The sequence below is a fragment of the Chiloscyllium plagiosum genome, chromosome 17 (assembly GCF_004010195.1).
Source record: "Chiloscyllium plagiosum isolate BGI_BamShark_2017 chromosome 17, ASM401019v2, whole genome shotgun sequence".
In the NCBI taxonomy this organism is placed as follows: domain Eukaryota; kingdom Metazoa; phylum Chordata; class Chondrichthyes; order Orectolobiformes; family Hemiscylliidae; genus Chiloscyllium; species Chiloscyllium plagiosum.
The window spans coordinates 34426826-34454039 of NC_057726.1; the positions used below are offsets into that span (position 1 = coordinate 34426826).

A 27214-nucleotide genomic window follows, 5' to 3' on the forward strand; every position below is an offset into this window, starting at 1 on the left:
ATTTGTGGCGGATATGGAAGGATCCCTTGGGGCCTTGGAGAGAAGTAAGGAGGGAGGTGTGGCGCAAGTTTTGCATTTCTTGCAGTTGCAGGGGAAGGTGCCAGGAGTGGAGGTTGGGTTGGTGGGGGGTGTGGACCTGACAAGGGAGTCACGGAGGGAGTGGTCTTTTCGGAACGCTGATAGGGGAGGGGAGGGAAATATATCACCTTGTCTCAGTCAAATCCCTCGAACTCAGCACCGCCTTCCTAACCTGCAATCATCTTCCTGACCTCTCGGCCCCCACCCCACTCCGGCCTATCACCCTTACCTTGACCTCCCTCCACCTATCGCATTTCCAAAGCCCCTCCCCCAAGTCCCCTCCCTACCTTTTATCTTAGCCTGCTGGACACACTTTCCTCATTCCTGAAGAAGGGCTTATGCCTGAAACGTCGATTCTCCTGCTCCTTGGATGCTGCCTTATCCATTATACTCCTTGCATTGAAATAAACATATTTCAGCCCACCAGCCCCATTGTGTTCATTCGCCTGTCCTTGCCTATCCTTCCTCCCCATTTGTCTCCGACTTTGTTGTCCAATTCAGGTGGCAGATGCTGTGAAATTACACCTTCTTATGATTATGGCACTAGCCTGCAAATCTGAAATACCATCTTTTCTCTTGTGTCTTTGAGGATGCATTCAGGTGGTTCCTGGGTATTAATATGGCCAATCTGCAATGTTGATTAACCCATTCTGCCACATCTTCCACTTGTCTAAATTGAGCCATGTACTTGCCATTTTATCTTGAAGACATCGTGATAGATCATCACAAGTCTTGGCAATTGGCTAAATTATTTTACTAGAACTGGTGGAGAGAAAACCTTAAAAAAAATTCCTACAGATTCCTTTAAATTATTGGTAAATAATTAATAGATAATCACTGAAAAACCAGAGTCAGATTCTACATGTGTGTACACTTTAGGTATCAACATATACATGAATATTTACAATATTTGCTTTTTCACTAGAACAACTGAACTCTGGACTCATTGCAGGATAATCAAAATATCAGTTACATCTGTTTAACTAAATTAATTGTAAAAACATAAGATGTATTTTTCTTATTCAGTGAAGCCTTAAAGTTGAAAGCGTGATCTAGTTATAATGTGTTAAAATTGCAGAATAATTTACCTACCCATCAATCAAGGCAGTAGTTTTCATTAACTGCTCAGCTCTCTCTTGATAAGAAGGTATAGTTGTATATTTTTCAAAACACTGCATTAAACTCAGCAACACTAGGATATCCAGATATTTTAGCAACATTTCTACAGAACTTTTAACATTGCTCAGAACTAAAAGTTGCTCCTCGATGTCTGAACTTCCTGTTAAGGTGTTGGACGTTTTTAAACAATGGTTTTCTGCTACAGGAAACAGTTCCTTTGTATTTCTTGGCAACACAAAAATAACAGGCTCAAATGGCATATCCTGTCAATGTACATTATGCTTCTACATATAAAATCAGATGGGTTGCAACACAAATTTAATTGTTTTTGATCAAGCAGTTGAGGAATGATATTTCTGCTCCTGCAAATAGTTTCCTGCTTTCAAGACCCTCTTTGTCAATTTTCAGAATACACTTGGGAACATACGAACAGGATGCAGCCATTCAACCCCTCAAACCTGTTTAACCTTTCAATGAAAGCATGACTAATCTGTGGTCTCACTCCATATGCTTGCCTTTGACCCATAAGCCTCTCAAATTTACAATTAACTCACTCAGCATCCATGGCCATTGTGAAAAAGAGGCCCAAACATCTACCGTTTTTTTAGTGTAGAATTGCTTTTGAATATCTATTCTGAAACAATTTGACTATGCTCCCTAGTTCTGGAATCTTCAACTAAAGAAATAGATTACCTACACTGTCTTTTCTTGAACACTTCCATCAGATCACCTCTTAATCTTCTGAATTCTGGAGAAAACAGGCCTAATTTGTAAAATATCTGCTCATAATTTTGAAACATGGATTGCAGAGGTTTTCTTGTAAATATAAATTTTACACTCCAAGGCCAATATATCCTTCCAAAAGTGAAGTGCTCACTCTGCTCTCAGTACTCCAAGTGAAGTATAACCAGCTTTTTGTACAACTAACATGGAAATTGGAGAACAGAAACAGTCCCTTTGGCCCATCATGTCTGTGATTAACTCCTGCATCCTTGTTCGCCAGTCCTCCGGATAAAAAGACCTGCACCCATTAGCTTATTATTTTCTGTACCGTTCATGACATTTTAAAGATCTATGCACCTAAACCACCAAGTCTCTTTGGACATCCACTGCATTGTGGGCAGCACGGTGGCACAGTGGTTAGCCCTGCTGCCTCACAGCACCTGAGACCCGGGTTCAATTCCCGCCTCAGGCGACTGACTGTATGGAGTTTGCAAGTTCTCCCCGTGTCTGCGTGGGTTTCCTCCGGGTGCTCCGGTTTCCACCCACTGTCTAAAGATGTGCAGGTCAGGTGAATTGGCCATGTTAAATTGCCTGTAGTGTTAGGTAAGGGGTAAATATAGGGGTATGGGTGGGTTGCACTTTGGCGGGTCGGTGTGGACTTGTTGGGCCGAAGGGCCTGTTTCCACACTGTAATGTAATGTAATTTAATTTCATATTATCCAGAAAGTACCCCAATCTCTTTCTTTGGCCTAAATGGATAATCTCACACTTACTTACATTGAATGTCCTTCTTGTCCTTTGTGATTTTGTGTGACCTTTATATACTTCACGATTTAACAATTCACAAAGATTTCAAATAAATTTTGCGAAGGATTTTCATGTCTATCATGTGGATGTTGGTGAATGAGATGAACAGTGATGAGATAGATGAAGAAAGCAGCACTTAAATTCTCTAAAATCAGCTCAAGTATTCCTATAATTTGTGTTTCAAAATTTTAGTGTATTATTTTGTACAACACTAATGTATGCTTTCAAATACCGTCTTACATTTATTGCATTAAGTTTCTGCCAAGTTTCAAAACTCAGGAATAAGCACTTCTGTCAAGTTAGCTGATGTCACCAGGATTTAGTACGTGCCAAGTGCTTCCAATTTCGGTTTATAACATTAGTACCTCCCGTGGAGCTGTGAAACAGCAGGACACACAGGGTCAGATGACATATAAAACTTTTGAAAAAAGGCTTAGGACACAAATGAAACAAATCAGACATGTCATTCTCACTGGATACATGAAAACATTTTATAGTTAGGAATAGCATTCAAAAATAAATTGCTTCTTAAAACCAGCTTTTAGTGTAGGGCAAAAATTATTAAATCTAGGTCCAATATTGCAACAGAAATGACATTTAGATTCAAATTTTGGTTTCTATGCAGGAATTTTCAATGTGGGTACATGTGTTTTGACCAAAGTAGAATGGAATTCTTTTTGCCCCACTTACAATTGCATTTTACCAACAGGTTTATCAATCTCGCACTCTTCAAGCTGTGTGCAAAGCCAGCTACAAAAATTATAAAAAGGTATAATTTTAAGTATAATAGGTAACAAAGCTTTTGAACAGTTGCAGCCAAATTCAACAACCAGGTCAAAGTTGATGGACAGAATTAAACTAAGCAGTTAAAGGAATGAGAAACAAAGAGATATGAGAACGGAGTTGGTATGTTGAATTGGGACCACTGGTAAAGGAGAATAAATGATGACATGTCCAGTTGGGCTAACTGGCTTCTTTCCATGCTAAGTAATCCTATGGTCACAACACAGACTTGAATAAGCAGCACTTAGCTCTTTCTCAACTGGAAAACAGAACTGCATTTGGAGACAACATTATGGATGAAAAACACAAACTAAATAAAATATATCCTGTTCATTTTTTAAGACAAAGATTTATTACCAAATTACAAATGGTACATTGAGTAAACATAATAGATGACAAACATTACAAGTAAAATAAATTAATGTTACACAACATTAAGTAGAACAATAATTACAGAAGTACTACAGGTCTGGTTTTATTAACACAGAAAAACTTGATCAGTTCTACCGTAAGAGATCCAAAGAGCTTTTGGCATTAAGGCATGCAGCTTAACGTGCAGATCAAACTTGGATACACATTCCTACACGCTCACACTCATACAGTCCTATTGTTAAAAGATACTTGTCAGTTTTCCAAAATGCTTTGGCTAACAAAATGTTTTAGTGTAATTGATGACATGTATTCAAAATAATTCTTTAATATCAAATGGCATGTATGTTACATCTACTTATAAGTTTCTGTATCCATTTCAGGTATCAAATTTTAAACTTTCCTTGTAGAATCATGGATGTTTAACAATTATATATTATTTTAACTAAGTGCTCTCAAAATGTCCACATATGGTACCAGTAGCCACCTTATGAAACTTTCATTTAATATCTTTCATAAGTTTTGGAAATACAGTTATGAGCATAGAAATACAAAACAAAAACATAATGTGATAAGAGAAACAATAACAGAAATAAAAAATACATTTTGTAAGAGGTTCTAAAAACTGCAGACTAAACCTTTAAAATTAAATGCATTAATGTCTCACAAAAGTAAGTTTTCCTTAGCCTTGCCTGTGGCACGATCACCCAAAATAAACCGGTGTAAAGTATGATAGCAAGCAAACTGCAAGCTACCCACAATGCAGAGTATTTAAAATTTCAGTCAACCTTGCGTTAATTCAGGTTCACAGTGGAAGTACTTGCACAGCTGAATCCAGCTTAAAGAGGAACAAAAAACTTTGAATACAGATCCTGTTATTCCTTCAGCTCCTAAACCTTGGAACCATAATTTACTCTTAAATACATGGAACTTTATACAAACAGCTGTTGAAGCAATTATTTTATTTATCTCTAATATTTTCCTTCTGATCTCTTAGAATGTCCGCAACCTGTGAAAATCATTTCAGTCACCACAAAATGTAAAGTAGGTGAATAATGTTGGCTTACTATGGCTTTAATTTCTCTAATCAGTAAGAGAATTTATGCAAGATTGTGAAATTTTACCTATGTAAGCACAGACATTCTACAGTATGTCACCTACTGTACATTTATTAAGCTGGAATCTCAATCATTAACATCAATAGGACGTTGCCTTATGTAAAAACAGTGTGAAACAAGCACAATGGATTCAGTTTCTAAAAAACCTTAGTTTCATTCATGTTGTGAACTGAAACCAAATCAGTTCTTTCTTGGTTTGCAAGTAGCCTAAATAATTATGCATGCACTACATAAATAATCAGTACAATTGGGCAAAACTAGAAACTTTTCAGATTCATTCACTTTGTATGCAATGTGAACAAGGCATTACAAATTCTCATATCAGCAGTTTGGATGTTATCGTTATTGCTCCCCATTGTCTTTCAAATAACTGCAAGTCCATTACAGCTTCACAATATTCTTCCAACCACTGCTAGGTTTTAGAATATCGAAGAAAGGATGAACCCAGTAACTACAAGACAGTCGGTTAGTTTTACCATGATGGCTTACGAAGAATTGTAAAACTAAAGGCAAATTTCAACACAATAACCGTTGCATTTTTTTTTCTAAGTAAAAAAGAAAGTGATGAATGTTAACAGTATGTTTGCCTCGGCAATATCAAATGCACAGAATATTCAGTACAAATTTATCTTAGAAAAAGCAAACATATCCTCACTCAAACCACAATCTTTATATTTTAAAAAAGATACCAAATTCATGTGGAAGTGTTTGGGAAACCTCTTCTTATCAGTTGACAAATACTAAGCACCCTGACAGTTACAATTGAGACACATATCTCCCTTACTTGTTTGTGGTAAGTTTCAGAAGGAAGACAACAAACTGGTTCTTCTGGCAATTTTCACAATCCCAATACCATTTTGGCCGAAGACATGCATGGAGATAAGGATGTCTTTATATTTCTCAAAGACACTACTGGGTGTAAATAGCAATATTTCCTAGTAGATATTTGAATTTTAAATAGATTTTTAATGTTTAAGTCATAGCTGATAAAATTAATTTATTGCCCAAACTAAACAGAAATTCAGAGTTCTAAAAACTGAAGTTCAAAAATGAACAGTAAATTCAAAATTCTTAACTATCATTTAGTCACAATATCTGTATTAAACCAATATATTTAACTAATTATAAAATCATTGTTACATTTTTCAAATTCTATTCACGTCAATGCTCATGTCTGTTATAAGTAAATTCAGTTTTATATCTTCAAATACATTGCTAAATTTTACATGGATTTCCTTCAAACTCAGATGGACAATTTTAGATGCAAGTTGAATTGTAGCAAGGTACCTTTTACTGCTTGTTCAACTTATATAATTCAGTGCAATATTTCTTGTAAAATTAGTGAAATCATAATTTTAAGCAGTAAAATCAATAATTATAACCGTTTCAAGTCAAATTACTAATATTTATTTTTACATAAGTGGCCATCTCTATTACCAAAAACTCAGGACAAACCTCTGAGTAAATGGTTCCATAATTATGATCTTATTGAAGATGATTTGAATAACTTCCACTTGTGATACAACATATTAAAATAGCAATTTTGTATACACTCTAAGTGTAGATCTCAAAGCCTGGGCATTTCAGTTTGCAGGATCATAATCCTTGTGAACATTTGCAAACTTTAAATATGCATCTGAACCAAAGGGTAAAATAAGTTAGCAGTTTTCCATTCCTCCAACAAAATAGGTTTTAAAATGTCAGTGCATGCTATGTTTGGAACAAAGCCAGTTTTCTGATCCCTTTGAAATAACTCAACAGCATAGTTGTATGGAACTTCAAAGATAATCTGTCTACAGTAAAATTAGGTATTCATGGAACACAAAAAAACCCACAAGATTAAAGCATGATGTCTTCTGAAGATGAACAACATGTTAACTTGCTTGTCTGAAGAGGCTTTATTCATTTCCATTTGCACTGGGTTGTAAAGCACATACCTGAAACTCTCATGTTTCAAGTCAGCCTGCCATCGTTCTCAAAAAGAGAAAAACCTGTGCAGACTTTGGCAAGACCATTTCCCCAGAAAATTACTGTATGACACAGAACTTTGAACAAAACCTTTGTTCAAAGACTAAATTCATATTATTACTGAACAAGGTAAAAGTTTTCATTCTGCAACCCCTTCACGTACAGTGATATGATTACAAAATAGCACCATAAGCAAAGTGCATTGTGAATACAATAACTTCACTGCATGTAACAGCTTATAACTACAGGCATAAATATTAAAAAAACTTCAATAAATACAGAAATATTATCTGTACCTAAAGCACCAGTATTTAGGACATGGTGCAGGACAGTATAGGAGAAATGAAATATCAAAATGATCCTCGCACATCTTCTTGCACCTAGGTTACTTATATGCAAGATATTACTTGTAATATGTTCTGAAAAGGGTGACAACAGTAATCTTTACACCATTTAAAAAGGGACTAAAATCATGTTTTGAATTGTTGACATTCACGGTTTGTTCAATAGTTTATCTCATGACCCTTCTATAAAGAGGCAATTTGTTTTGTAAATATAGCTTCTCCAGGTTGATTTAGTCAGAGCCACTCTGTTCAGGTTGGGAGCAGTGGTCCTTGTTGAGGATAATGTTAATGATCTCACCCTCATGTTCCTTCATATGATCCATCAATAGCTCTTTACTGGTGGATTCAAAACCACAGATACAGCAACAGAATAACAGCACACAGTACTCCATGCCAGCACGAATCTGACTCCCAGCCTTTCCTGGTGTATCAGAGACATTTAAGTCTGAATTCAATTTCTGGCACTTTTCGGGGCCTTTGGTTTCATCAGTAATGAGGCTCACTGCCTCTGGAGCTGAGGGAGGCTTATCAGAATTTGTAGAAAGAGGATGAAGTGATGGTGACGATGATGATATTTCTTCAACATCCTCATCTGCAGGTTTTCGCTGGAGGTCTTGACACCTTATATAAGTTAGATGCATGCATTATTTTACATAAAATAACTTCACCATAATATAATGCAAACAAAAAAAATGTTTTAAATACCTCGTTGGACATGCTATAACTCTTCTATGACAAGAGGGAGCTGTACCCAGACATTTAGCCCAGAAATAGAAAGGCTAGGATAATGTGTACCATTGTTTGTACTATATTTATTGCATTCACATCTGGTAACATCTGTCCTTTCACATTTTAAATACGATTTTCGTATTCATGCAAGTCTGACATATGTAATGGCAGAATTTAGCCACTGGGTGACAAGCTGGAGCAGTTAGCTTTCTTCCCCTCATGAATTGGTGGAAAACTGGATTTGTCCTCATGTTTCCTCCTCATAGACCAGAAGCAATCCTTACAACATTTACTTTAACCACTGTTTTTACAACTCAGTTCCTTTCAGGACTCAGGCAGCAATGCAGGAGTAAAAGATCTAAGGTTAAGCTCCCCAGTTTGTATTTACCCTTGACATCCACTTCCATTAAACAAATCACACATAGCCATTCTGTAGATGCTACATCAGTTGGCTGCGTCAACCAAAATGTGACGAGCTGAGTGAAGTGAATTGGCCTGATATGATGGCCTTTGGGTCCTTGAAAACAGAACCCACCTGCAGTGCTTGCCTGCTGGAATGAACGGTTCACTACAACTTGAGTGTTTAGCCCCAGGTTCAGTTGACAAAAATTAATTATTTAACTTGAAATTCAGTAGGATCTCCAGCTGTCATCTTCCCTTTTGGGTAGAAAATTGTACTTGATATCTTGGAGGGAAAACAAGGTGTCTAAACAGGTTACAGGAACAGATGACCTGGGGTAAATGTGCATAAATTACTGAAGGTGGTAAGGCAAGCTAGGAAAGTACTATAAAGCCATGCAGAATCTTGACTTTTTTTTAGTAATTAGAGGCAGAGATTACAAAGGATAATTCCACATCAACTGCAGCATTGTGTCCAATTCTGGGCACTGCACTAGATTTTTCAGATTTAGATATACGTTTTAGGGAGGATGTAAAGGCTTCAGAGAATGTTTATGGATACAGTTGCAGAAACAAGAGCCTTCAATATGTGGATGGACTGGGGGAATTGAGGCTGAGAGAAGAAGGATACAGAATGAAAGTGATGACAAAAGAATCAAAGGGACATGAAGGGTTAAAAAGCACTTTTCACATGTTGAGCAGTTAAGACCTGGAATTGACTACCTGAAGGGGCAATGCTGGCAGACTTAATTGAGACTTGAAAAGAAAGTGGATAAGCATATGAAGGGAAGAAAAAAAAAAATGGGTATGGAGCAAGGGCAGGTGAGTGGGATGAGCTGAATGGCTCTTCCACAGACTAGCTTGGGCCAAGTGGTTAAATGGTTCCCAGCTGCACTGCATCCACTCTATGAGGGCCCTATCTAAAATCTCTAATCCTCAAATCTACAATAAAATCATATATCGAATGATTAAAGCTTCCTCTCCCAGGAGTGAAAGGAGGACATCTACTGATCTCCTCACTTCCTCCTCGCCTTCATGAGAGAGCGAACAGAAAGTGAATGCATGGGGCAAGTGAGTCTGCATTTTCTTCTCCTTGATGTTCATAAAAATAAAATCTTTAAGAAAGGCAGATTATGGTCTCCCCTCCCAAAAGGCAACCCTCTCTTCTTCTACAAGACCATAAATATAAACTCTTATTTTTCCAGCACAGTGTGACCTAGCATTGACAATTATTCACATTATAAATGATTAAACAGCGCTTTGTCTAATCACAATTTGAAGCTGCTCAACAAATCACAGTTAAATCAAATTTCCACAAAACAAATATTAACAAATTAAAGCCTTCTACTATTAATAGATGTATGCTCACCTGCTGCTTTGAGAAATGGCTTCATTTATGGCCTTATTCACCTGTTCATAATTATAATTTTGATCACTTGCATGTTTCCACATATGGGATTTCAAAGATGGAGGATGGCTACACACATAACCACATAGAGAACACCTATCAACAAACAAAACCAGAACACAATTACATAAACTAATCCATGTTTAAGGTTCATACAGACAATTACATAAAATAAACCAGATATAGTGACATGGCTTCATAGGTACAAAAACAAGTCTTGTAAAGAGAGTCACAAATCAAACTGCAATCTTGATTGAAATTCAAATTAGTCCATTGGCACTGGCTAAGTTGGCTTTTTGACAGGAAGCTCAACCAGTCTAGTCAAAAGTTGCCTCTCACAATGTGACTTTTAATTTTCAGATCTTTTCTTAAAGAATTTTTCTGAACCCCAAAAATACAACAAAAATCATACAATATAATTAATTTGGTATATGAAATGATAAATCCATTTAAATTTGATCTTTGATTACCATATTTAAATATATTCTGACATTTAAACTACTCACCAACAAAAAAAGGGAAAGTAATTAAAAATCTCTTAAAGCTAGTAAACATATTTCAGCAAATTGCATTAGCATTTAGGAGTCAGAAGAACTGATTTTTCAGCAATTAATGTAATTATATGCAAATATATGCATTCTTCTACCCATCATTAGCTGCATATGTCTACTTGTAACATACCCAAAACTGGACTCTAACTAACTATTTTGGCAGCATCAATGTTAAAGAATCTGCATAAAAATACATATATTGTACAAGCCATCCCTCCATATACATAGTCAAATTTCAAAATATAATTTAAATTACTGAAAGCAGCAGATAAGTATTGTGAATGCACAGAACATTTGGTACTATGTTAAATGCTCTTTAGGTTGAGATGTTTAGCACATTCTCTTCAACAGAAATCTAAAAACCAGATCCAGAATTGAGAATGTTACACCAAAAGCCTACTCAGACACTGACCCAAAAACAACAACTTTTGTTACTTAAATGACAAAGCACTAATGAGGAAATGGAGACCACCTCATAACTCTAGAACAGGACGATCATAGAAAAGTACCTCAAAATATTTTACACATCATCACTGAATCAGCAGTAATGTTTGCTGAATCAGATGCATTGTCAGAAACATTCAAGGCTATTGCAAGTATTACTAGATTAGCATCACGAATGGACATCATCCTTAAATGTGGAAAAATAATCAACTGTTGATTTGGCTGGGATCTGATGATATCCAAACCGATCAAAACAAAAATTAACAAAGTAACAATTACTTGGATTTGATTATTTCAACCACTTCTTCACTTCCTTAAATTCTCCAGCAGGGCAGCTCCTTGAAACTCAAAATGGAATAATCTATGTTATGGGAGCTAGGCTACCTACTGGGTCACAGGTGAGAGCAAACCATGTACTGACTTATCTTCAAACTAGCCTGTGGTTTAGTGAACTTCATATTTAAATACAATTTCTTAGAATAAAACAAATATTTATTCACCAACAATTACTGAATTGCTTTAGAATGTACTTACATTATGACCATGTCAGGTTACCATAAATACTTCAACAAATATGAGCACACAACAATTAACTGACAGAATTTTTCACCAAGATTCCTTATTCTTTAATAAAACAAACTGGATTGTATATCAAGAATCACCAAAGAAAGTAAATAGCATTTAAGGTAATAGCTTAGAAAGGTTTATAAAGGTTTTGGATGTAGGTTTGCTCGCTGAGTTGGAAGGCTCATTTCCAGATGTTTCATTACTCTACTAGGTGACATCTTCAGTGGGCCTCAGGTGAAGCAATGCAGAAAATCCCTGCTTTCTATTTATATGTTTGGGTTTCTTTGGGTTGGTGATGTTATTTCCTGTGGTGAAGTCACTTCCTGTTCCTTTTCTCAGGGGATAGTAGATGGGGTCTAACTCGATGTGTTTGTTGATAGAGTTCCGGTTGGAATGCCATGCTTCTAGGAATTCTTGTGCGTGTCTTTGTTTAGCTTGCCCCAGTCGAAGTGGTGTCCTTCCTCATCCGTATTTGAGGATATTAGTGAGAGAGAGTCATGTCTTTTTGTGGCTAGTTGGTGATGACAAAAGTGTCAACTATGTAGTGGACTCAGAGTTTGGGTTGGATGGTTGGCAGAGCTGTTTGCTCAAGTCTCTGCATTACTGCCTCTGCTAAGAATCCTGATATCGGAGATCCCATGGGTGTTCTGTTTGTCTGTCTGTAGGTTTTGTTGTTGAAAGTGAAGTGGGTGGTAAGGCATACGTCCACTAGCTTGAAGATATTCTCCTTGTTGAATTCCTGAAGACCAAAGATACTAAGATAGAAGAGGATGAAATAATGGTCTCCTTTGATGTAACAGCCTTGTTTACTTCAATCAACATTAACCTGGCCAAGGAAACACTGACTACACTATTAGAAGACCCGAAGACGCATACACCAAACACCACTAACTTAATCAACAAGGAGAATATCAAGCTAGTAGACCTATGCCTTACCACTCACTTCACTTTCAACAACAAAACCTACAGACAGACAAATGGAACACCCATGGGATCTCCAATATCACGGTTCTTTAACCTGGCCAAGGAAACACTGACTACACTATTAGAAGACCCGAAGACGCATACACCAAACACCACTAACTTAATCAACAAGGAGAATATCAAGCCAGTAGACCTATGCCTTACCACTCATTTCACTTTCAACAACAAAACCTACAGACAGACAAATGGAACACCCATGGAACTCTGGGTCCGCTATGTGGATGACACCTTTGTCATCACTAAATGAAACAAATTAGAGGAAACCTTCAAGACCATCAATAATACCCGTACTGGCATAAAATTCACTAAAGAGGAGGAAACCAACAACAACTGCCATTCCTAGATGTCACAGTAGAGCGAACAGCCAATGAAGAACTTCAAACCAGCGTCTACATAAAAACAACACATACAGACCAAATATTGAACTACAGAAGCATCATCTCAACACCCACAAACGAAGCTGCATCAGAACATTATTTCAACGAGCCAATACAGACACTGCAGCACAGGGGAACTATGCAGAGCACAGGAAAATCACTTGTACCATGTATACAAAAAGAATGGGTACCCAATGAACACAGTCCACCGATTTCTCAGCAACAAACCCAAACAAGCAGACAAAACGTGTCCAGAAACCCTAGCCACTCACCCCTACATCAAAGGCATCTCGGAAATGACTGCCAGACTACTCAGACCCCTTGGCATCATGGTAGCCCAGAAACCCACCAACACAGTAAAACAGCAGCTAATGAACTTGAAAGACCCTATACAGACAACAAGCAAAACTAATGTCATTTACAAAATACTGTGTAAGGACTGTAACAAACAAGTAGAAAACTAGCCACCAAGATACATGAACACCAACTAGCCACAAAAAGACATGACCCTCTCTCACTAATATCTTCACATACGGATGAGGAAGGACACCACTTCGACTGGGACAACACATCCATCCTAGGACAAGCCAAACAAAGACACGCACGAGAATTCCTAGAAGCAAGGCATTCCAACCAGAACTCTATCAACAAACACATTAAGCTAGACCCCATCTACTATCCCCTGAGAAAAGGAACAGGAAGTGACATCACCACAGGAAATAACATCAACCCAAAAAAACCCAAACATATAAATAGAAAGCAGGAATTTTCTGCATTGCTTCACCTGAGGCTCACTGAAGATGTTACCTAGTAGGGTAATGAAACATCTGGAAATGAACCTTCCAGCTCAGCGAGCAAACCTACATCCAAAACCTCAACCTGAGCTACAAATCTTAGATTAGATTCCCTAGAGTGTGGAAACAGGCCCTTCGGCCCAACCAGTCCACACCGACCCTCCGAAGAGTAACCCATCCAGACCCATTTTCCTCTGACTAATGCACCTAACACTATGGACAATTTAGCATGGCCAATTCACCTGACCTTCACATCTTTGGATTGTGGGAGGAAACCGGAGCACCCGGAAAAAACCCACGCAGACACGGAGAGAACGTGCAAACTCTACACAGACAGTTGCCCCAGGCTGAAATCGATCCTGGGACCCTGGTGCAGTGAGGCAGCAGTGCTAACCACTGAGCCACCGTGCCACCCCTTCTCAAAACTCACTATTTATAAAGGTGCACATGACCTTCCAAAACTTGCATTCCCTTAAATTCCTGCTCTTCATCAAGACTCAAATCACTGGGATTTGTCCATCAGCAGTTAGCTCAGCAATCCTCCAATTTTGTATGAATAGGTTGTGGTTATGGACTCTTCAGTTCTTTACTGTGACTTTGGGCATACATACTTTGATCCCCAGTCCATTCCAACAGTTTCAGTACAGCTTGCTCCAAACTAACTAACTATTCAAGCTGCTTACTTTCTAGCACATGGTTCTGAAAAGATCATTGTAGATCTCTGCCACTACCTGCAAGGTAGAACAAATCTTCTGGTTGATTTTCTCTACATTATACCCAAACTGAATTGCCTGGTTCTGTTAGCAAATAACCAGGCAGATTCAACAAAAGAAATTCTATCTAAACTTCCATTCTAAATAACTATATCAACAGCAAACAATGTGTTGTTTTGGATGATTTGAAGAAAATCACAAATTATTTTACCTGTGACACAAATCTTTGGTTCTGCAACCCATATGGACAATTTAGATCACTACTAGATTTAATTGCCTCCTCTGCAGATTCCCTAGCTTCATTACAAGCTTTGAGAAGGATAATTCACTGCTCCAGTTTTTCACCATTACCACTCATCTTGCAGGACAAACACAGGCTAGCATTTAAGGGTAATAAATTTCATTTAATTTTCATTTACATCAGAGCTGCTTTTACCAATTTCTCAACCAGATGCTCCTCTTTGCTACAGTTCAAATTTAATTCCTAAAGCTGAAGGTTATGTTCTTGAAAAGGTATAAATTACAAATTAGATTTTCACAACACTTACTTATACTGTTCCAGCAACTGAACAACCTGATGCTCCTGTGGGTGGCGTTTCATATGACACTTTAAGCTGTTCAGGTTTGTTGTTGCAAAGTCACAGCTACTGCATCTGTAAATCGATCATGGTTGAATATGAGTACAGGTCATTCTGCTATAATGTGTTTAGTCATACAAATTTGCTATAACGTGAATGACAAATAGGGGACGCTGTATTTAATGTGCAAACTTTTAAAACATGTGTTGGCTATAGTGTGATCCTATACCAACACTTTAAGTGTTATTTGTACTGTGCACTTCTCGTATAACATGAGGTTGCACAGGACCACAACTATCGCACTATAGAAGAAATGATTGTATGTATCTTTAAGTACCTGCTTAATTATAATACGGTACTGACTTATATTCATGTTATAAGCTAAAGAAGCTTTACTAAAGCTCCTTGTCACTTCCATTATGGCTGCAATACAGATTAGTTCTGTAACAAAGTATTGGAATGGCATTTAATTTTGAAAATATCAGTAAGGTGCCAGGATTAAGGGAATGCAATATTATTTCTTTTACTAAGGAAAGAAACAACATTTAACAAAATTACTGGAATAATTGTTCTTTAGAAATTCAGGAGGACAAAGAGTAGATTTTCAGGTAGCTATTCTGAGAAGGAGTGGAAATGAATTAAGCAATATAAACAAAAAGCAAAACAATTGCTGGAGTTGGAAATTCGAAACATAAAGGCTAAGCTGACCAGATAGCATCTGTGGTGAGAGCAGTTAAATTAACATTTCAACCGTGGGAAACTTCTGTCACAAGTGGTTATCTGGCATTGTTTATGGTTTTGGCACTTTAAGTGGTTAATTTGAGTCTGTACAAAGAGAGGGAGTGGTTTTCTTGCTTTCCTGTGCAGTTGTAACCAGGTGTATGAAAACACTTCGCAACTTCATACAAATAAAGGCAATCTTCTCCCCAATCTTTGGATTCTTACCTCATAGAATTCTTTTTATAATAGGTTTTTCTCAATACACTACGAGGGAATTGCTGAGTGTTGTTTTCTGCAACAATAACTTCTTTGTTGCAATAATTTGTTTTAATAATCAAATAGCAGGCACTAAATTAACTTTAGTCAATGAGGGGGCTTCTTATTACAGACTTTGAACAGAGAAACTACTTTCCTCGGCCCCTTCTCATGTCACACATCTTAGTTTATATTGTAGCAGCAGATTTAATTTAGCTTAAAAACATGAAAATTGCAGAGACCATCATGGGAAAAGGAAGAAGGACTCATGGAGTGCTTCACATAGTATACTGCAAACCTATACAACTTTACTATAAAATACTTGATACAGATCCAACAAATTGCATTTCAGACAATTAGCTGACAATTCATTGCGATAATTATCTGTGGTGCAAGAATTTAAAATCATAAGACTGTGCTGCAGATGGAAAGACAAAAACTACAATTAGAAAGACAAACAATAAAATCCAAATAACTCCTCCTGATTTTTCCTAAGCTTGTTCATTACAAATTACGCAATGCTTGACTGTGTACAATACTATGTTACGATGGGTCACAGAATAGCTGCAGCATAAAGGAGGCCATTCAGTGTCTCATATCAGTGATAGCTCTCTGCAACAACTCACCTAATCCTAAATGTTTTTGCTCAGCTATCAATTTTAGCAAAATCCCACTAGTGGATGGTGGGAAAGAAGAGTACAAGAGAAGGAAAATATCTTGTATTAAAACATATTTATCAGCCATATATACTAACTTATTTTTAATGCTTTTATAAAGAGTTAGTCTTAATAAATGATTAGATACAGTTCTCCTAGTATAGCAGTGCGACTTCCAAATTTATCATTTTACACAAAGTATGTCAAATTTCAATGAGCCAGCAGCCGAGCAATTCTAACTGATGAACAACTTGTGGTAGGTTTGTAATTCAGAATATGACTTTTGCATTGTGTTAGCTAACTTGCATTAACAAAATCAGTGTATCAGTCGGCAAAATGTTAGCAAAACTGAAGCCTATGGCATAAAAAGAACTGGTAGATTGGTGAAAGGATTGATTTAAGGACAAAAAGAAGTGGATTGTTTTTCAGACTGTAGAGAAGTGTGCAGTGATGTTCTCCCGAAGGGCATTAGGTTTCTGCACTTACAAGAATTACTATTTATTAGAAACAGTTTTAACTAAAGGTAGACATATATGAACAGTTGAAATATCTCTTTATTAGTTAAAAGTCTAACCCCATTATAAAACTCTTTTTACACACACACACACACACACAGAAAGACTCTGGATAAAAAAAAAAGGAGTCTTGGATAGCAAAAAAACTGGAAAGGTCCCTCTCTGCAGGGCTCACTGAGATGATCCCTTTGGCTTGCTGCAACTAGCTGCTCCTTGATCTCTCTTCTCCAGATACTTTCATTTGTTCACAGGAGGCACAGAACGAATGGTTTACAATACATCTCTGATGCATTGTTAAAAACAACATCTTAATGCAACAGATGTCGGACAATAAACAGGCTTTATGTATTTTTGCTGCAGAGGAAAGCACATCACTCTCTCTTCCAGTCATCCAACAGCTTCTAGCCATATCGTTCATGCACACAAGCTGTTCAGCTACCGCATAGGATCACAGATGTGTTATGGCATAGGAGGCTATTCAGTGCACCATGCTCAATAAATGAACACCATTACCTCTTGTCAATCTCTAGCTTTATCCCCACACCCTTACACACTACTTCTCTCCAAATAATCATCTGATGCCCTCTTGAATGCCTCAATCGAACCTGGCTCTACCACATTTCTGCGACAGTGCATTCCATATGCTAACCTACTCAATGTGAGATGAAGTTTTTTTTCTCAGATCACCTTCTTTTGCATCACCTTAAATCTATGCTCTCTGTTTCATTCCTTTTACAAGTGGGAACAGCTTCTCTCGATCTACTTTATGCAGCCTGGACATGATTTTGAAAATGTTCATCATGTCTCCTCTCAGCCTTCTTCTCTTCAAGGAGAAGTGGCCCAACCTCTTCAATTTTGCTTCAGAACTGAAGTTTCTCATTCCTGGAGCTATTCTTGTAAATCACTTCTGCCCTCTCTCCAGTGCACCCAGAGCTACACACAATACTGCAGGTGAGGTCTAACATGTTTTATACACCACCTTCTTACCTCTATTAATAAAGCCAAGACCACTGTATGCTTTATGAACTGCTCTTTCCAACTATCCTGACACTTTCATTGATTTGTCCACATGTTCACCAAAGTCCTCCTGTTCCTTTAGAATTGTATCCCCATTTTTACATTGGTAGAAAGAACATTGAAAGACAAAGTGCATCACCTCACACTTCTCTGCATTGAACTTCATCAAATACCTATGTTTCCACTGCACCAACCTGTTAATGTCCTTTTAAGCTCCACACTGCCCTCCTCAGAGTTTATAATACTTTCTAATTTCAGGGTCTTCTGTCCCTTATATACCAAGATCTAGATCATTGATATACTGTATATCAGAAGAACTGGGAGTCAATCACATAGTTGTTGGCGGATAGAAGTACTTGGTCTTCATCCCACAGACCAATTAGCTGAACCTAATTTTGTACACAATTCCTTACTGTCAGTTTGTCTTCAAATTGTTCCACTGGGTGAACAAATAATGGTTTAAACAGCACTTAAAAACAAGCTACCAAAGCAGCAATCCCCTCCACAATTTTCAGATTTTAAAACAGACCTTTTCCCATTCAAAAATACAGAAGCATACAAAGATATGGCTTTTGCAGATTTACTTGATCGGTACCAGTTATGCACATCTTTGGATCAGAGAAGAGTACAAGGTAACTGATAAATTCATTTTGAAAATGAATGATTTTGATTGAGTAAATAAAAAACTATTTTCAGGGGTGGAAAAGCTAGTAGCCAAAGGAGAGATTGAAGTGATTGGGAAAACAAATGTGACAAGAGGAAACCTTCTTAGAGGGCAAGCTAAGGTGACTTGGAATGTACCGTGCTAAAGTGCAGAGGAAGTTCAATATGAACTCTTCATGGGAATCACATTAATACTCAAAGAGAAAAGTTAAGGTCATAGGCAAAGAGCAGGAGAATATAGCTGGTTGGATAGCTCTACTAAACAGTCAACCCAGGCACAATGAAATGAATACATCTTGTGTTGTATCAATGAAAAGCTGGCTCGATGTATTTTGCAAGTTGCACAAACCTGTACGGTCTATCAGAGTTGTGGATTCTTCTGTGGTTTCTCACACCAACATATGTTGAACTTGTGTAGTCACACACATCGCATTTGTACAGCTTCTGAGCTGACAGTATTTCTAGATAAAAAGGAGTTAAAGAATTAATGGTAGAATTGTTGACTGTTTTAACTCTGAATTGCTATACAAGGTCATTAACCAAAATTTAGAAGGACATTTTCCATGATACAGGTATCTTTTAATTACTTAATGCATAAACAATAGTGCTAATGCAGTTCACCAAGTCAAGGTTTGTTTTGTGAGGGATGGTGGTGGTGGTTCATGACAAGTGTGAGCATTCAGAACACAAAGCTGATCAATCATAAAGCTACAAGAATTTTGCTATCATCCTCTCAGATTTTTTTGGGTAATGTTGCCTTTCTGACCCTTACTGAACAAATAGTCACATGTAGTTAGAATTACTTCAGTTAGTAAGCAATTAAAGATAAAGGAATGAAAGTTTATGTGCACATGAAACTTAACTGATAGAATCAAACATCCATGTGCATATATTCCAACATTGATATAAACCAACAAATATGAATAAACTGAGAAAGCGGTCAATAAAATAAAAGCTAAAAGAACTGCAGATACTGTGAGTCAGAAAAAACCCCAGAAGTTGTTGGAAAAGCTCAGTTCTGAGGAAGGGTCACCAGACATTAACATTAACCAAATAAAAGCCTTGAATGGCACTCAGATTGAAAGAGACTTCAATGGAACTATTAAAAAAGGTAGCTGGATGCAAAATTATCAATCACCTTCACTTCTAGTTAGTAAAGTCTGCAAGCCAATTCTCTTCCAAAAGACATAAAAAAGGTTATGATCCTGCTTTTGTGAATGGAAATTAGACTGCCAAAATATTGAAGCCATTACTCCATCAGTGGCTACAACATGAGACTCATACTATTCAGCATTCTGTAGCTGCACTGCTATAGCAGACTGAAACCTAAAGCTGATGCATGTACATGAAATGCATACATTGAAACAAGTAAACACTTTTCATTGCTTATAACATCTTAAGATAGTTCATTCTCTCAGCATTTGTATTTTGGAAAACATATTATGCAGTGGGATACCCAATAAAAATTAATAAAGGGATTTACTAATTTTTTTTTAAGATTAGATTCCCTACAGTATAGAAACAGGCCCTTTGGCCCAACAATTCCACATTGACCCTCCGAAGAGTAACCCATCCAGACCCATTCCCCTACCCTATATTTACCCCTGACTAATGCACCTAAAACTATGGGCAATTTAGCATGGCCAATTCACCTAACCTGCACCTGGAGGAAACCCACGTAGACATGGGGAGAATGTGCAAACTCCAAACTGACAGTCGGCCGAGGCTGGAATCGAACCTGGGTCCCTGGCACTGTGAGGCAGCAGTGCTAACCACTGAGCCACAGTGCTTCCCTATATATTGCAGATTATTTATATGAATTGGAAGGGGAGTGATCTCAAGGCCACTGATCATAATTATGTAGAGGATAATGATCATTAACACGTATAAAGTCATCCTTTGAGCTTATGCAATTATGTTATTTAATCCACAGCATTTATATAAGCTGTTCTGCTATAACATGTGTTTTGTAATGCAATTGATGAATTGGGAATGCTGTTTCTAAAGCATGAACTTTAAAAACGTGTTGGCTGTAACATGATTACATTGTCAACATTTTAAGCATTGTTCCTAAAGTGCAATTTTTCTTTCAGCTGGGGTTGCACAAGAACCCAACCATGGTGTTATATAAGAACTACCTGTATATTTAAGTCAGCTGTTAGAGCGTCCTTTCAGCGCTTTCAAAAAAGGAGATTTATTTCATGGCTTGGAAACAGCTGACAGACAAGAATAAGCCCCCTTACAAACTCTTTCTAGGACACTGAGTGTGCTTAATCAACCCAGCACAACACTGATGCTGATATTTACAGGTGGTGATAATACGTGTCAGCTGCTGGCAAATCCAGAAACTCAGTTTGCAAAGGTCTCATTGAATTTAAGGGCAGAATGTTATTAGAACTGACACTGAAAGAACCATGAACGCTGTAAATAGAAGCAAAAACATAAGTTGCTGGAAAAGGACCTTTCTGAGAAAGTGTCAGCAGACCCAAAACGTTAATACTGATTTCTCTTCACAGGTGCTGCCAGATCTGCTGAGCTTTTGCAGCAACTTCTGTTTTTGTTATTAGAACTGTTCTTTTACTTCCATTCCCACCAGACTGAAAGACTGTCAGGCTATTGGAGATTATGATGTGAAGGGAAGAGGTATGTGGAATAAGTTTTGCAGGGAAAGTGAGGGCATCTGGAATGCTGGAGGGGAGGGGCTATCTGTAAAGTACAAGCAAGTTGGTGCGGGCCAGAAATCTCAGGAAACAAAGGAGAACCATGTGGAGTTTAAATAATCTCGTAAGGTTGAAAACTACAACGTGTGAGTGAGAGACCAAAAATAGGAAGCAGACCCGTTCCTATTGGTCCACAAGTACTGCTGTAAGAGTACTTAAGTGCTCACTTTGACAGCTCCTGCCTTACTTCACCTGCCCTGGTGAATCAGACCAGCACATGAAAAATTTAAAAAGTATTTGAATCTGAGATATTGAGGTTTATTAACGTATGGAAATAAACAGCCTGTCCAAGTAACTTGCCTGGACAAGCCCAAACCCATCTAAATTAATCCGTAAATAGGCACATTTGCAGTGGATTGTAGTTTATGTTTCACGTAATATAACAATTTAACAAACACTTTACCCCAACACTACTCGGCCCATCTCACTGATTCTGCTGGACAAGAAAAGACTATGAAATACCTAGATATAAGGTTTGAAATACTGATTGACAAAAACAGACAGATATTATTTTGCCAAAGGCTAAGAAAGTTTATCACTGTTGAAAGACCGCCAGGAAAAAAAACTTTGCAGAGGTAATTTGCTTCCAATTTAGACACCTGCACCCTTTTCCAACCATTGAGTAAGTACATGAATAAAAAAGGTTTGGAAGGAATTGGCTAGAAACAGGCAGGTGGGACTAGTTTAGTTTGGGATTATGTTTGGCATGGACTGGGTGAACTGAGGGGTCTGTCGACTATGTCTAAAAGAACAGATGGCTGAATGGAAAGCAGGTCATAAGTTCAGAAACAAAGTTTCTTCATTTCACCTACAGCTTCAAGAGAAATCATCTAATACCTCTAATTTTATTGTATATTTTATGTGCATAAATATAATTATAAATATTCACATTACCTTCCTGTGTGCTTTCAGTTTCCCCATCTCTACTACAGTCAGTATTCTCATCATTTGTTGAGGAAATGTGAGAGGGGCCATGTTGCTCACACTCATGGTTCCGGAGCTGGTTCTGTCAGAAAGACGCTCAGAATGTCAAAGTAGCAATAAGCCATCTACTGTGTCACAAAGCTGGTTTCTGTTTTCTAAAAGCTGTTCCTTTTCTTAAGGATTCTGTGTCCTTTTTTTTCCAGAGGGTTTGTGAACATCTCTGTGTCAATTAGACTGGTTTGGTACAGAGATTAAAGAGTATTGAGAGGCCTTTTTGTTTATATATAAACAGATAAGACTTCAGGCCAAAATGGTCATGTGAAGTGACCTGTATAATGAAAGGGGAGTGGTCAGCTCTCGAGCTGAGCAGTTTAGCTCAGTCCAGAACTGTTTGGGAGTTCAGCAGTAAGCTGTGTGGAAACAAACCATTTCACAGAGCAGCAAGGAGAGAGGGCAGAGAGAAGCGAGGGCAGAGAGAAGTGAGGGCTGCTGGGAAGGGTAAGTTTTCCTACTTAAAAGGGACTTACCTCGGGAGCTGGGCCTCCATTTTTACAGAGTGACGAGAAGCGAGGGCTGCCGGGAAGGGAGAGCGTGAGAACTGGTTTTAAAGGAGCAGCAGAAGGAGAGGCCACAGTGAGGTGCAGAGGACTGCTGGGTAAGTACTTGCGCAGTGGCCGAATCCCGAGACACTACACATGTAATGTCTCCCACCCGCCCTCCTTCTCGAACCTAAAAAAAAGGACTCTCATGTGTTGCTAAGTTAAGGTATTTCAATTGATATTTCTTGTGTAATGTGTGATTGATTAAAAGTTTACTATTAGTTGGTTAGTTGAATAAGACCATAGAGAAGTACTAGAAATTATTTAACTCATAAATTTGTATAAATTAATTAAATACATAGGAATGGCTGGATAGGTGATGTGCTGTAGCTGTATGATGTGAGAGCTGGCTGATCCCATTGTGAATGGCAGTGACCACATCTGCAGCAAGAGTTGGTTGCTGGAAGAACTCCGGATCAGAATTGATGATCTGGAATCTGACCTTCAAATACTGAGGCACATCCGGGAAGGGAGAGTTACCTGGATGCTTTGTTTCAGGAGGCAGTCACACTCGGTAGATTAAGTAATTCAATTTCAGTTAGTGATCAGGAACAACAGGGTGTGACTGTAAGTGAGGCAGGTAGGGGGATTCTGAATTCAGGAGTGGAGAAGCCTCAGCCCTTGACCCTGTCCAACAGGTATGAGATTTTTGCTCCCTGTACAGAAGAGGGAAAGAGCTGTGGACAGGATGATCCAGCTGACCAATGCAGAAGGCCATTCAAGACAGGGGTGCAAAAAGTGGTTATAGGGGATTCTATAATTATGGGGACAGATAGTATCCTTTGCAAGTCGGATTGGGAGTCCCACATGGTGTGTTGCCTGCCCAGTGCGAGGGTGCAGTACATCTCCGACTGGCTTGAAAAGATATTGGAGTGGGAGGGGGAGGATCCAGTTGTTGTGGTCCACGTTGGCACTAACAACATAGACAAGGCTAGGAAGGAGGACCTGTTTGGGAGTATTAAGCACAAGGAAGGAAATTGAAGAACAGGTCCTCGAGGGTCATACTCTGGATTACTACCCGAGCCATGTGCTAATTGGCATAGGGATACGAAAGCTAGGGAAATAAGTATGTGTCTAACAGATTGGTGTGGGAAAGAGGGATTCCATTTCATGGGACATTGGCATCAGTTATGGAACCGAGGCGGTCGGTACCGATGGGATGATTTCCACCTGAACTGATCTGGAAGCAGTGTTCTCTCGAAAAGGAGAACTAGGGTGGTCACTAGGACTTTCAACTTGTGAGTTGGGGGAGAAGGGAAAGGGAAAGCAACAGGGACTATGGAGCCAAGTAGAAAGATATGCATGTGTGCAGGGTTTAAGTTCAAGGCAGACTAGGAATGAAGCAAAAACGATGCATAACTTATGACAATTACTAGAGATGTTGGAAATCATGAGGACAAGAAAATTACCATTAAGGTGAATGCTCATAGTATTTGTAACAAAGTAGATAAATTAACAACGCAAATCGTCGTGAATGATTATGATGTGGTAGGCATCACAGATACGAGGTTGCAGGGGTTCAGGACTGGCAGTTAAACATCCAAGGATTTACAATTTATTGAAAAGACAGGGAGGTGGGCAGAGGGGGTGGGGTTGCCTTGTTAGTTAAGAATGAAATTAAATCTATGGCGCTGAATGACATAGGGTCAGATGATGTGCAGTCTGTGTGGTTGGAATTGAGGAACCACAAAGGCAAAAAAACCATAATGGGAATTATGTACAGACTTCCCAGCAGTGGTCAGGACCAGAAGTGCAAGATGTACCAGGAAATAGATAGGGCATGTCAGAAAAGCTAGGTCACGGTGATCATAGGTCACTTCAATATGCAAATGGACTGTGCGAATAATGTTGCAGGTGGATCCAAAGAAAGGGAATTCAAGGAATGCATACAGGATGGCTTTTTGGAACAGCTTGTGATGGAGCCCACAAGGGAGCAGGCTATTCTAGACTTAGTGCTATGTAATGAGCCAGACTTTATAAAAGAGCTTAGAGTAAGGGAACACTTAGGAGGCAGTCATCATGATATGGTAGAGTTCAGTCTGCAGTTTGAAAGAGAGAAGGCAAAATCGAATGTAATGGTGTTACAGTTAAATAAAGATAATTACAGGGGCATGAGACAGGAACTGACAAAAATCAACTCAAAGCAGAACCTAATGGGGAACACAGTACAGCAACGAAGGCAAGAGTTTCTGGGTGTAATTGAGGACATAGTGCAGAGGTTCATCCCAAAGAAAAGAAAGAGTTTCCGCAGGTGGGGGTGGTGGGGGGGGGGGGAGTTAGACAGCTGACAAAGGAAGTCAGTATCAAAGTAAAAGAGAAAGCCTAAAAAGTGGCCAAGAGCACTGGGAGATCAGAAGATTGGGAAGAGTACAAAGACAAACAGAGGATAACAAAGAGAGAAGGTGAAGATCAAATATGGAGGTAAGGTAGCCAGTGATATTAGAAATGATAATAAAAGCTTATTTCAATATGTAAGAAACAAACGAGAGGAAAAAAAAGTGGAAATTGGGCCGCTCCAAATTGATGCTGGAAGGCTAGTGCTGGGAGATAAGGAAATAGCTGAAGAACTTAATAAACACTTTATGCCAGTCTTCACAGTGGAAGACATGAGTAACAGCTCAACAATTAAGGAGATGCAGGGGGCAGAGTTGAGTATGGTAGCCATTACAAAAGAGAACGTGCTAGAAAAGCTAAAAAAAGGTCTAAAAATTGATAAATCTCCGGGCCCAGATAGGCTACATCCTAGAGTTCTGAGGGAGATGGCTGAGGAAATAGCAGAGGTGCTGGTTATAATCGCTCAAAAATCACTGGAAAGTTCCAGATGATTGGAAAATCGTTGTTGTAACCCCCTTGTTCAAGAAAGACCAAGATAAAAGATGGAATATTATAGGCCAATTAGCCTAAACTCAGTTGTAGGTAAAATTCTAGAATCCATTGTTAAGGATGAGATTTCAAAATTCTTGGAAGTGCAAAGCTGGATTAGAACAAGTCAGCATGGATCTAGTAAGGGGAAGTCATGCCTGACAAAACCTGTTAGAATTCCTTGAAGAGATAACAAGTAGGTTAGACCAGGGAAACCCGCGGATGTTATCTACCTAGATTTTCAAAAGGCCTTTGATAAGGTGCCTCATGGGAGGCTGCTGAGTAAGGTGAGGGCCCATGGTGTTTGAGGTGAGCTACTGGCATGGATTAAGGATTGACTGCCTGACAGAAGGCAGAGAGTTGGGATAAAAGGTTCTTTTTCCGAATGGCAGCGGGTGACAACTGGTGTCCCGCAGGGTTCAGTTTTGGGCCGCAGCTGTTCACTTTGTATATTAACGATCTGGATGAAGGGACTGGGGACATTCTGGTGAAGTTCGCCAATGATACAAAGTTAGGCGGACAGGCGGGTAGTACTGAGGAGGCAGGGAGGCTACAGAAAGATTTAGACAGTTTAGAAGAGTGGTCCAGGAAATGGCTGATGAAATTCAACTTGAGCAAATGCGAGATCTTGCACTTTGGAAAAGAATACAAGCATGGACTGTTTTCTAAACAGTGAGAAAATTCATAAAGTCAAAGTACAAAGGGATCTGGGAGTGCTAGTCCAGCATTCTCTAAAGGTTGACTTGCAGGTTGAGTCCATGATTAAGAAAACAAATGTAATGTTGTCATTTATCTCAAGAGGGTTATAATATAAAAGCAGCGGTGTGCTTCTGAGACTTCATAAAGCTCTAGTTAGGTCCCATTTAGAATACGGAGATTCACATGGATGATCCCTGGAATAGTGGGCCTAACACAAGATGAGCGGCTGAGGATCCTGGGATTGTATTCATTAGAGTTTAGAAGCTTGAGGGGAGATCTAATAGAAACTTACAAGATAATGCATGGCATAGAAAGGATCGACGCTGGGAATCTGTTTCCATTAGGCGATGAGACTAGGACCTGTGGGCACAGCCTTAGAATGAGAGGGGGTCAATTTAGAATGCAAAAGAGGAGACATTTCTTCAGTCAGAGAGTGGTGGGTCTGTGGAATTCATTGCTACAGAGTGCAGTGGAGGCCGGGACGCTAAATGTCTTCAAGGCAGAGATTGATAAATTCTTAATCTCGCAAGGAATTAAGGGCTACAGGGATGTAAGTGGAGTTGAAATGCTTATCAAGGAGAGAGTGAGGACTGCAGATGCTGGAGATCAGAGCTGAAAATGTGTTGCTGAAAAAGCGCAGGTCAGGCAGCATCCAAGGAACAGGAGAATCGACGTTTCGGGCATAAGCCCTTCAGGAATGAGGAAAGTGTGTCCAGCAGGCTAAGATAAAA

The 27214-nt window shown here is 38.6% G+C and overlaps 2 protein-coding genes across 4 annotated transcripts in view; both read right to left on the reverse strand.

The window, feature by feature from the left end:
- Positions 1-1345, reverse strand: part of LOC122558363 (dipeptidase 1-like) — a 27989-nt gene extending 26644 nt beyond the window's left edge. The window contains exon 1 of the mRNA XM_043706844.1: positions 1171-1345. Within this exon, the coding sequence (XP_043562779.1) occupies positions 1171-1298 (128 nt within the window). The 5' untranslated portion in view covers positions 1299-1345. The remainder of the gene's footprint in view (positions 1-1170) is intronic.
- A 2495-nt stretch (positions 1346-3840) lies between these two features.
- The window catches only part of znf507 (zinc finger protein 507), a 59656-nt gene continuing 36282 nt past the window's right edge, over positions 3841-27214 (reverse strand). For 2 of the 3 annotated variants that reach the window (XM_043706845.1, XM_043706846.1), the window contains exons 3-7: positions 22294-22405; positions 19029-19140; positions 14824-14928; positions 9807-9941; positions 3841-7930 (exon numbers count right to left, since the gene is read on the reverse strand). In XM_043706845.1, coding sequence (XP_043562780.1) covers positions 7540-7930; positions 9807-9941; positions 14824-14928; positions 19029-19140; positions 22294-22405 — 855 coding nt within the window. In that variant the 3' untranslated portion in view covers positions 3841-7539. The remainder of the gene's footprint in view (positions 7931-9806; positions 9942-14823; positions 14929-19028; positions 19141-22293; positions 22406-27214) is intronic. The other variant, XM_043706847.1, reaches the window with a different exon arrangement.